General features: G+C 41.4%; 1 protein-coding gene across 3 annotated transcripts in view; it reads left to right on the top strand.

Annotated features, from left to right (window-relative positions):
• The window catches only part of ESR1 (estrogen receptor 1), a 262,966-nt gene that overhangs the window by 232,951 nt on the left and 18,677 nt on the right, over positions 1–11,338 (top strand). For all 3 annotated transcript variants that reach the window (XM_027083203.1, XM_027083221.1, XM_027083210.1), the window contains one exon: positions 2,116–2,249. In XM_027083203.1, coding sequence (XP_026939004.1) covers positions 2,116–2,249 — 134 coding nt within the window. The remainder of the gene's footprint in view (positions 1–2,115; positions 2,250–11,338) is intronic.

Raw genomic sequence — 11,338 nt, 5'->3', positions numbered from 1 at the left:
CGGAACCCTCCTGGACCGGGGCATGAACCCGCGCCCCCTGCATCGGCAGGCAGACTCCCAACCACTGCGCCACCAGGGATGCCCCACCTAGCATATTTTAAGTCACTGTGAAAAAAGATGGCTTATTCCATAAATGGTGTTAAGAAAACTAAGTAGCTGCCTGGAAAAATACGAAGCTGAATCCCTGTCTCGCATCTTACACCAAAGGAAATCTCAAATGATGATTGCACAACTCTATAAATATACTAAAATCCATTGAATTGTACACTTTAAATGGGTGAATGATATGATATGATATTATATCTCAATAAAGTGGTTATAAAAATAAATCCCAGAAGATCAAAGATTTAAGTGTAAAGACATGGAACTGTATTAGAAGGAAACATAAGGTAGTTTTTAATATGTTATTGGAAGAGAGAATGACCTTTTCAAGCAAGACATACTGTTCTAAAGCCATAAATGAAAGTTTGATAAATTTGATTATTTAATAATTGAATATTTTGCAGAAGAAAATACTAGAAACAAAATCAAAAGAAAAATATGACAAATAGTGAGAAAATAATTAAAAGCACATAGAACAAAAGGCTAATTACTGTAATATATAAAGAGCTCTTAAGAATCAATGTGAAAATGACCAAAAATATGGGCAAAGTACAAAAGCAGGCAGCTCAGAGGAAGAGCTTATACCAATATATTCTCCAACCAACAGCCTAATGGTACAAGCTCTTTAGAAGCAATATTTGAACTATTTGTCCAAATTAAGAATACATAAGTCCTCCAATCTAGCAATTTGGCTTCTAGGAATTTATTCTATAGCTATTTATACATGTGTCTAGACATAAACATAAGTATAGTCATTGCATGAAATGTTTGTAACAGCACAATACTTGAAATCAAACTAAATATCAACCAACAAAGAAGTAGTTAGAGAAATAATAGCATTTTGTTTAGTGAAAAATTATGCAGCTCTTAAAAACCGTTGATGAAGAACCCCAAAATATATCAATTAAAAACAAAACAAGGTGCTGGACAATGTGTTTACTGTTCATGTTTTAAATTTTTATATATTGCACAAACATATGTTTGCATACGCATAAAATATCCTAGCTTCTTTCTAGCCCCCCAAACCCGTCATGCCCAAAATTCAGCTCATGAATAACAAGATGAATGAATTCCTTTCACATGTATCATCTATCTCTGCATTTAATTTTTGCACCAACCCTACGGAAAAGATACTAATACTTTCTTTTGAAAATATTACACGTTTTGAACCTTTGAGTTTGCTTATTCAGTAGTTGCAACTATTAATGCTAAATCCTTGATGCCAAAGCTCTGTTGTACAGGGAAAAAGCCTAAACTTCTTATATAATGATGTAGGACATCCTTCATCAACCGACATTGTCCTTCTTTCCCAGATTACTCTCCTATCTCCTTCTGCTTATAGCACACTGCTCCAAGTTCTTTCACACTGTTCCTCCTTTCCATGTTTAGGGCCTCTTCCAATGATGCTTTCACACCTCAGCTCAATGAAATCCTGTTTACATTTTCTTAAAATGTCAGCTCAAATGCCACCCACTTGGCAAATCTTTACCTGTCATCCTAGGCAACACCGATGGTTCCAGCACAACTACAGCTCATAGTTTTCATAGTTTGTCCTGTATTTCAAAAGCATTTTATATAAGTCTATTAAAACTGATTATATTATTTCATGTCGTGAGCATATTGAGATTAGAGGCCCTATTTTTATTCTCATTACTACCACAACGTCTAGAATATAGTAGCAGTTTGATAAATATTTATTAGAAAAATTATTTATCTGAATTCGAATCATTTTTAATTACCCATAGGTTGAAGAACTTCATATTCAGCGTGACAGATTTGGGGATTGAATAATACATCTCTTCTAAGAATTTGAAATGAAAATGTTTTATTGATGGAAAATCTTTCTTCATCTTGCCTTCTAGAATTCAAATGAATGTTCATGCTCTATGAAGAGAATGGGCTGTGGTTTTTTGTTACAGATTTGGAGCCAGTAAATTTTTATGAATGTGAACCTTATCATGTCTTCTGGAAGCTTTCCCGTTCTTTAATTCCTTTTTTCCTGTGTTTTCATAGGAACCAGGGAAAATGTGTTGAGGGCATGGTGGAGATCTTTGACATGTTGCTGGCTACGTCGTCTCGGTTCCGTATGATGAATCTCCAGGGAGAGGAGTTTGTGTGCCTCAAATCCATCATTTTGCTTAATTCTGGTGAGTGGATAACATGGGAAAATTTAATGCTGGTTACTGGAAGAAATAGTTATTTGTACTTTCAACCAGGTACAAGCTACCTACTACCAAGACATAATCACAAATTGATAGAAACAATTAACACGTTTAAAATAAATAAATAAATAAAATAAAATGCCTATCTTCTTTTTAAATTACTTATGGAGGTGAAACCATGCTGGTCAAAAATGATGAATGAAAACCAAAAATCGAACATTGAATCCAATGGCCTTTCTGTTGAAATACTTTTATCCTCTCACAGATATTGGGGATGTTTTTATTAAAGTGGTACATGTATGTGGACATAAGTCTGTTGTTAGTTGTATATGTCAGAAAGTAAGTAGAGCGAGTGACCCTGTTAGGATAGTGTGACCAATTCTAAGTTCCAGATCATAAGCAAAGAGGCTTATTTGAGACAGACCATGTTTCTGGTCAAAATTGATTAGCTGAAATATATAATTGGCTCAGAGATAGAAAAACCTAGTTCTAAAACTGAGGAACTTGGAGTTCGGTACGTTGGTCCAGCTGGAAGAGTGGTTTTCATTTGATCCATGGTGTCTAATTCAACTGTCCCCTCCTATGTATTCATTTGAGAAAGCTTAGCTGAGAGTGGCATCTGTTTTTTTTTTTGGTGGTGAGGTTGGCTGTTGCATAATGAGTCACTCCAGGTCACCCAGATGGAAACTATGGCTCAGCCTGAATCAGCACCCTGACTCGTCCCAGACTCCTTGGTAGTTGAGTCTAAGCACTAGATCCCCAGTCTGCACCACCTGAAGCTTAACAGTGGGGTGCCACCTGCACCTAGATGCCCTTAATCTGGACCTTAGTCCCCCAGCCTCAGGCCTACCTCATGCCGGAGACCTCATTCTCACATACAAATCACAACCGTTTGGAAGCCCTGGACCCGATTTTAGATTTAGTTTCTTACATCGTTCGATACAGTCTCAAAGTTCCCAGTAGCTGAACTACAGTTTGTGTTGATCCCATATGGAAAGCGTCGGCACTCCCTTGTGTTTTGAGATGTTTTGTTTCTTCCTGTTGAATGCCAATCCCTTCCCATATCCCCTAACAATTTTCCACTTCTCTTCCCCACCAATGCTAGTAACCTATATTGCTTAATGGTTGTCATAGTAATCATTCTCACTTAAGTGATAAATGGAAATCTGTACTATTACACTAGGCAGGGACTGAATTACAGAATGAAGTTGCATGAAAAATAATGTGGTCTCTACTAAGGAAGTGATTACCACTCCATTCAAGTTTCAGGTTCCACTCAACGTGTATTGTGCTTTTCATTTGAGTCATTTGTCCTGTATGTTGAAGGGTCCAGATCCCATAATGGCTCTTTATTGGATGAGAGTTCTGGGAGCAGTGCCACTCGGCTGCACAGTGCCAGGTCCTGAACCTGCTCCTTCTTCGTTGGAGGGCTGGCACACGCCGACGTCTCTCGTGTGGGCAATCTGTTAATTTCAGGGAAGGCAGGCCTGTCAAGTGCTGGGACTTTCTTCCTACCTTTACCAGGAAATAATACCCCGGACAGGAAGTGAAATTAGCTGGAGTTATAAAATCAACAAAAGGAGCTGCTCTGATCTTGGTAATCAAAACTATATCCTTCAGATCTGCAGAGTTTTCTCCTTCATTACTGGTCTGTTCCTATAGGAGGGTGTTTTTTTTCATATTATGTAATAAAAAAGGCAGGACTTTTGCCATCAAAATATTGGATTTATAGACCTAAGTATTTTAAATCCCAGAGGAAAAACTTTAAGCCCTCACAAGAAAGTATTTATTAAAGACTGACACCAGCATCTCCAAACAGTATTTCCCACCGCAGGATTTGGACCTCCACCTGCTACCCCCTGACACCAGTTAAACTTTCCTGCTCTATCCTTGTTCTTTTACCCCTTTCTCAGGATCTTCTGTGAGCTCCCTTGCGCCGGGAGGGTTGGAACGCTATTTTGGAAATACGAGGCACTGTTTTACTGACAGAGTTTGTAGTTGTCTTTTTCATGAGATACCAGCAGCTCATCTTTTCTTGTAAGGACGGCACTGTTGGCTCACGCGCTGTAGCAAAACAGAAGCCGTCTCTCCACTTGGGAAAAGTAGAATCGCTCTTTCCACTCCAAAAGTGAGCTCTGTTTTGGAAAAGCGGATCTGCCGCTGAGCACAGCTCCTGGTGTCTCATATTGTTCCTGAAAAACAGAATAAAAAAAAACATGACTCCTAAACACAGTGGTGTGGAGCTCAGGGCCTTTTTCAGAGTCAAAAAGTGATCAGTCATATGAGGGTCACCACGACGATCAACAGGTTTTTCCCTCAACTGGAGGTATGGACTTTTCTAAAAATCCAACCAATTCCTTGCTCTGATCAGGGGCAGCTCTTCACCTGTCATGAGACAAAATACAAAGTGACTCTAATTCCTGGAATCTCTGACGGAAGCCAAGCTAGAAATGATTCAGGAAACCTTCACTAGAAGATGCTTTTCTGGTCCCTGGGAAACAAGACCTCAGTGTATGGAGGAACCCTGGGTTTTGGGCTGAGCCCCTGTCGACAAAGTCTGAGAAGAGTGTGTTTACATTGGCCTTGACTTTGGGGTCGAGACACAAGGGGAGTTGAAAGGTTGTTATGAGGACCTGTTAGGAATGTCTTTCTGGAAGCCTTGAGAAGGTCTCCCAAATGCCAACATTTCCAGGGGAAGCCCTCTTCACAGCTGTTTGCGAGGGGGAGGGATTCATCATTTCTGAGACAGAATAATTTATTAGTTTGCTTGCAAAAGCTTCTAATATCCACAGGACAAACACTGTTTGTTTTTATTCTCCCCACCAAAGGACAGAGGCCTTGCTAGTTAATCCAAAGAGGCCCTAGCCAAGTCAATGCTCATGTCAAGGCATTCTGAGAACTAGCCGGACAGGGTTCAAGGTAGGGCAAATGCGAACAGAGCAGATGAGCTCAGGGCAAAAGGCTGGGAGGCAGCAGCAGTGGGAGAGGAGGATGGAGCTGGAGCTACAGAGGGGGACCGGGAAGGAGGTTCTGTGCCCATTTACTGTATTCCTGCTACCCAGCATGACTTCAGTTCTTCTTTGTAATTCAGTATTTCAAATTCTTCAGGTCCGGTTCAGATCTCACCTCATTCAGGAAATCTTGCTACAACCCAAGTCCATAATGAGATTTTCTTCTCCAGACTAGTTTAGTTCTTAGAGCCAGTACCTCACAATCTAGCATTTGGACAGTTGGTGCACTGATTTCAATAATTGATGCAATCATTTCATTAATTTATTCAATAACTCATCAGTTATGGAATTCCCACCATGAAATTTAAGCCAAATATATGAAAGTGAATGACATCATTCTTTGGTTTTGGGTTTTCAGTGTTTTATTTTAGCCTGGATGGGTTCTTTATGCGTGTATGTCCTAATTTCCCTATAAACTATTAATTTTTTTTATTCCTCACAGCCTGTGAACTGCCAACAAGTATTAGACCCTTCAGTCATTTAATAGACGCGTATTTGCTGGGCATGACCAAAAGCACCTAGAAAGTCACCATTTTTCCCATGCTGTTCCCACCATGATGAAACATATCATCTTTTTCAGTGTACTATAGATCTAGATAATGTCAGACTATTAATGGGAAAAAAAATAATGCCCATCTCCTTGGGTTATTGTGAGATCCAGGGGAAACTGTGTATAAAGTGTCTAATGCAGTTCCTGGAACATAGTAGGTCCTCAATCAGTGACAACTGTCATCATCACTCATGAGAATCTCTGGCTTAAACGGAGTCAGTTCATGCCTTTTTTTCAATAAAATTAAGTGCTTTTAGTTTAAAGGCCTGCCTTCCGCTAGGCTTTAAAAAGTATGCAAGGACAGGAGGGTAATAATAACAATAGAGATTGTAACTGTTTTCCTGAGGCTTTGTTAATTGTGCTATTTAATTTTATTTAGAGAAACTTTAGAGCAAGATTATCTCATGGATAGTAATTGATTGTTATTTGAACCTTAATTTTGACGGACCTTAATGAAAACTCTGTGGTGTCCCCATTCACCATCAGTTGACTCTGCTTCTTCTCATCCTCTTTCTCCATCTATGTGGTCCTCATAAAGGCTTCAGAATCCACTCTCATTCAGAACACCACCCACTTAGGAAGTGTTTTCCAAGGCTCGGAAAAATTCATGAGTCAAAGCTTAATACGTATAAATCTACCGTCTCTAATGAACGTTGGGTTTGGCCTTCAAGATCAATTTAATAATTATTTCTCCCCATTTTCTGAACATCTTTCTGACCACAATTCTTCATATGCCTCAGTAATTCTGAAGAGCCTCACGTACTTCACTCCCAGGTAACTTTATCCAGCTGGCTCCCTGGAGAGCCTGTCAGACCCCTGACTGCAGCTCCTCTGCCCTCTGTGTTACAGTGGATCTTCTTTTCTCTCCTTATCCACAAACTAATTCCAATTACTCCGACTCTTTGCCCGCTGGATCCCGGTGTTACCATTGGCAGGCATGTTTGTTACTCCTGGAAAGTCTTCTGCTGTAAAAATGTTCTACCCTTGATTACCTGTTCATCCAAAGCCGATCTTCAGACAGCATGTCTCTTTCAATTGATGGAGTATTAAAGAAGAATAAGGAGCCAAAACCACTGGGGCTAAAAACCCGAGGTGGAAAGTTAAAGGAAGGTAAAATGCCAGGAAGGAAGAATTATGACAACATCTCTGAAGTGTGTATCCCCGTGTTCATTTAAAGACAAAAGGATATGGAATATGCCACGGGTGCACATACATTAAATGTAAACATAAACATGGTACCGGCTCTTGTCTGTCACCTAGTTCTGCTTTGTTAATAACGGCATATCTTGTCATCTTGATGTCTTCATGAAACATCTGAGGCTGAAGCTGGTGACATCCATTTGCTTTGTGTATATGTTCACCAGAGGCTGCAATCTCGTCAGAGAAGCATTTGTAATCATGATTAATTATAACAGGCTCCCATCACAAAGACTATTTCCTCTCTCGGAGCTGAATTCTTTGCTTTCTCTCTGCTAATTGTTAGACAATTATTCACTGCATTGGTATTTTTTTTTCTTTTTTTTTGCAGTACGTGGGCCTCTCACTGTTGTGGCCTCTCCCGTTGCGGAGCACAGGCTCCGGACGCGCAGGCTCAGCGGCCATGGCTCACGGGCCCAGCCGCTCCGCGGCACGTGGGAGCTTCCCGCACCGGGGCACGAACCCGTGTCCCCTGCATCGGCAGGCGGACTCTCAACCACTGCGCCACCAGGGAAGCCCGGATATTTTTAAGTGTAGAAGTTAGACAATGATTCAGCGTCCCTATATTTAGATGAAAAAACATTTTAAAAACATACTGTAGATATGTTGACTGCAAACATTAAGGATCATTCATTCTTAACAGTTGAAGGTTCCTGATGGGAACAAGCCTTGGAATCTCAGACAGACACATTGTCAGGTTTGCCCATTGCTGTCACAGTGGAGAAGATTTGATCGTATTCTCTCTTGAGTTCTTCATAATGCCAAGCTTCCTCTCCAGGGAGCCTGCTTATTGTGGTAACTTTGAGATAAACGGCACTTGATAGTTGTCTCCTCACTGGCTGATGGGTTCTGGAGGCAGTCGACAGCTCTTGGAGTCTTTCCTTGCTCCCACCTAATGGTGTGGCCTGAAGCCTCTCGGCCTCCGTTAATTTCTTGAATACTCGGCGCAGCGTGGACTTTGTCTTAGAGAGCCCAGGCATTCAAGAGAAGCAGCTCGGGCACTTCCTTAGGCGGTGGTGGATGCCCTTTGCTAAGCCACTTCCCTGAGCCTCATGTGTAAAATGGAAATAATGATACCTAACACACAGAATGGTTGTGACTATTGAAATCATGACCACCTACTGCCTGGCACGTAATATGTGCACATAAATGTCAGTCTGTAGACTCTCCAAATACAAAAGCCCTGGCACGTTTTTCTTAGCAGATGATACATAACTTCCTGCCTGGGAATTCTGAAGTGGGATTTCACGCAGGTCATTTGGGGTTAAAAAAAATTGCATTCTCACGGCAAAGATGTCCTTCTTGTGAGTGGAATAATCCCAGGCCCCAGAAGGGGTGGATTGGGTCCTGCGTCTTCTTGCAGAGACTTCTTGGAACTTCTAAGGAACTGGGGGAACCAGCTAAGTGCCTGTCACGTGGGGAAGACTTGGGGGTCTTAACTCTTTGGACGGGGCAAAGGCAGGAGCCATTGGGAGACTGGAAATCCTTCCGATGATCCTGATATTAGGAGCAGTTATCCATTCATATTCAAGAACCTCAGAGGGAGGAGCAGCTGCCCATCCTTTTATGCTCCAAGGAGCATGGACAAAGGGGGAAGCTGTCTCCTAGGTCCTTGATTCAACCACCACTTTCACCCACATTCTCTAGGGCCCAGAAATTACCTGTCTGTATTCTTAAGTTTGAATAATATACGGGACCATTAAAAAAAAAGAAAAATGCCCCAGACTACCCCACTGCTGATTTAAAATGCTCTTTGGGGCTTCCCTGGTGGCGCAGTGGTTGAGCGTCCGCCTGCCAATGCAGGGGATGCGGGTTCGTGCCCCGGTCCGGGAAGATCCCACATGCCGCGGAGCGGCTGGGCCCGTGAGCCATGGCCGCTGAGCCTGCGCGTCCAGAGCCTGTGCTCCGCAATGGGAGAGGCCACAACAGTGAGAGACCCGCGTACCGCAAAAAAAAAAAAAAAAAAAGCTCTTTGTATGTTGCTTAATCACATTATGTAAATGTGAATAATCACATTATGTAAATGAATGAGTGTAAACTCCATGTTCATAGCTCTTATATACATACAAAACCAAAACAAATTCACAAATTAAATACAGACTGAAAGGCAAACTGGTAATAATGTTTTGGCAGAAACTGAGTTGCTTTTTGCAGCCTGCTGGGGCAGATCTCTGTCTGCTAGTCTACCGAACCTCTAGTGAGGACCCTGTTCTCCCCCCTTGTCTGTGTTCAAAAGGATGGCAAAAGCTTTGCTTCTGTAGCACCCTGTTTTGGCAAGAACACGTCATTTATGTATTTTGTTTGCTTCTGCATTTATTTTTCTGAGATACTTAAGACATAACTGTTAGACTTGAGGCCATCATGAGCACGGGTGAAAAATATGTAACTTAGGAAACAGTCAAAGATGATATGGATTATTTAGATGGGTCCATCTCAATACTCCACACATTTCCATCCTCTGGGGGTCTCTGAAAAAAGTCTGTTGCGGGGACCCTTCCCAGAGATTCCAATATCGTTAACCGTGAATATCGGTATTTGTTTAAAGCTCCCACCAAGACTTCAGTCTCACCAGGACTGAGAACTCTTGATCTAACTGACATAGAACATTCTGAAATTAATGTCTTAATGATATTGTTTAGAATATCGTTAAGATAAAAGCGCACAATTTTAAAAGGCCAGGAGACAGTTTAAGGACCTTTGAGAATCCTCTTTTAATTCTCAGTAATGTGTGGAAATTAGTTTGAACACTACTGCTGTAGGTGATGAAATGTCTGCTAAGTTAAACTAGTTCTCTAGTACATTATAAAGTGAACCATTCTGCAAACTGTGGGGAAAAACTGCTGGTGCTCAGAAAGAACATTGCCCAGCACTGGGGACAGGAAATGGAGGCCTGTCTTTCACACATTGGCTTGGGCAGGGGACACAGGCAATTAACAGATCATGTCAATGTCATGAGATAAGAGAATGTCATGATGAAGGGAAGCAGAGTGTCCGCAGAGATGGACAGCAGGGTCCTTACCTGAGCACCGATGCTTCAACTGAGTCATTAGGGTGAGTTGGACTTGGCTGGAGTCAGAAGGCAAGAGGGAACGTTCTGGCTCCACCATTAAACTAACAGGGTCTCATCAAGCCACTGGACCACTCTTCACTGGTCTCCTCAACTATAAAATAGAAATAATAATTCTAAACTGTCCTGTTAACCCAAAGGTTTGTCATGACATAACAAGATAACTTAAAAATATGAGCTAATATCATCATTACTATTATAATCTGTTGTTTTTTTAGGGGGAAAATATTATGTGATCTAATATCCTGCAGAGACTTTGGTGTCACGATCTCCCTGTTCTAATCATAGGACAAGAATTACACTCAGGCCCTATATTTGGAAGGGCCATAGATGCCCTCTCTCTGCCCTCATGCCTGGCACATTGAACTATAAATCTAAATGTGTGTTGACACTTGAACTGAAGAAGACCATGAGAAAACAGCAACAAAATCCCATTCATTTCTTGAGCTCAGAAGTGAAATAACATATTGCTTTTTAATGGGGTTTTCCTTTCCTGCATGATACTCATTGAACAAGTAAAAGCCGTGTTGGAATATGTTTGCTTCCTGAAACATTTAAATGGAAAGTCAGACTGTCAAGTTTTCAGTCTAAACCAAACACCCCTACACTTAGTTGGAAGACCTACTTCTGGGCCTAGCCTTTCATGTGTGGGCCCACGGCTACATCTGACTGCTTCTCTTGGGTTGAAAGAAAGGTGGAAAAACAAACTCCCTGCCTCTCCCATGGGGTCCTGGTCCTTGAGCACCACATCAGCCTCAGACTCCTTCAGCACTTTCCCCCAGGGGGTACGGCTACTTTTGTATGTTGAGGTAGCTTGAGGTTGCCTCGGTTCTATTTTCTCTGAGTTTTTACTTTATATCTACTTTTTAGGTTTTGTTTTTCTCTGGCATATAAGACAGACAGCAATACCCCCGCTGAACTGAGTGATGTCCATGGATTTATGTTAGCTTCACTACCATTTATTGAGCATTTACTACTTTTCCAGGCATTAAGTGCTGGAAAGGAAAAGTTGCCTTTAGTTGCCTCATCTGTAAAATGGGAGGTGGTAGTAGTTCCTACATACTAGTTTGCATAAAGTGAGCCATGTGGACTGCTCCCTGGACCCTCGGGATGCTCCATCAAAGTGACCCCCTGGTCATACCAGTAGTGATTACAGTAGCAGTGATTAGTGAGGCAGTTTCGACCTCAGGGACGGCACGATCTTAAGATAAAGACAGATATAAAAAGAGAATTGTTCTTTTTTTTTAAT

This window comes from Aethalodelphis obliquidens, unplaced genomic scaffold (assembly GCF_003676395.1).
Source record: "Aethalodelphis obliquidens isolate GAN/ISIS:26980383/991018 unplaced genomic scaffold, ASM367639v1 scaffold3, whole genome shotgun sequence".
NCBI lineage: Eukaryota > Metazoa > Chordata > Mammalia > Artiodactyla > Delphinidae > Aethalodelphis > Aethalodelphis obliquidens.
Note: the sequence above shows the minus strand (reverse complement) of the source record. Positions and strands in the feature narration are given on the sequence as shown.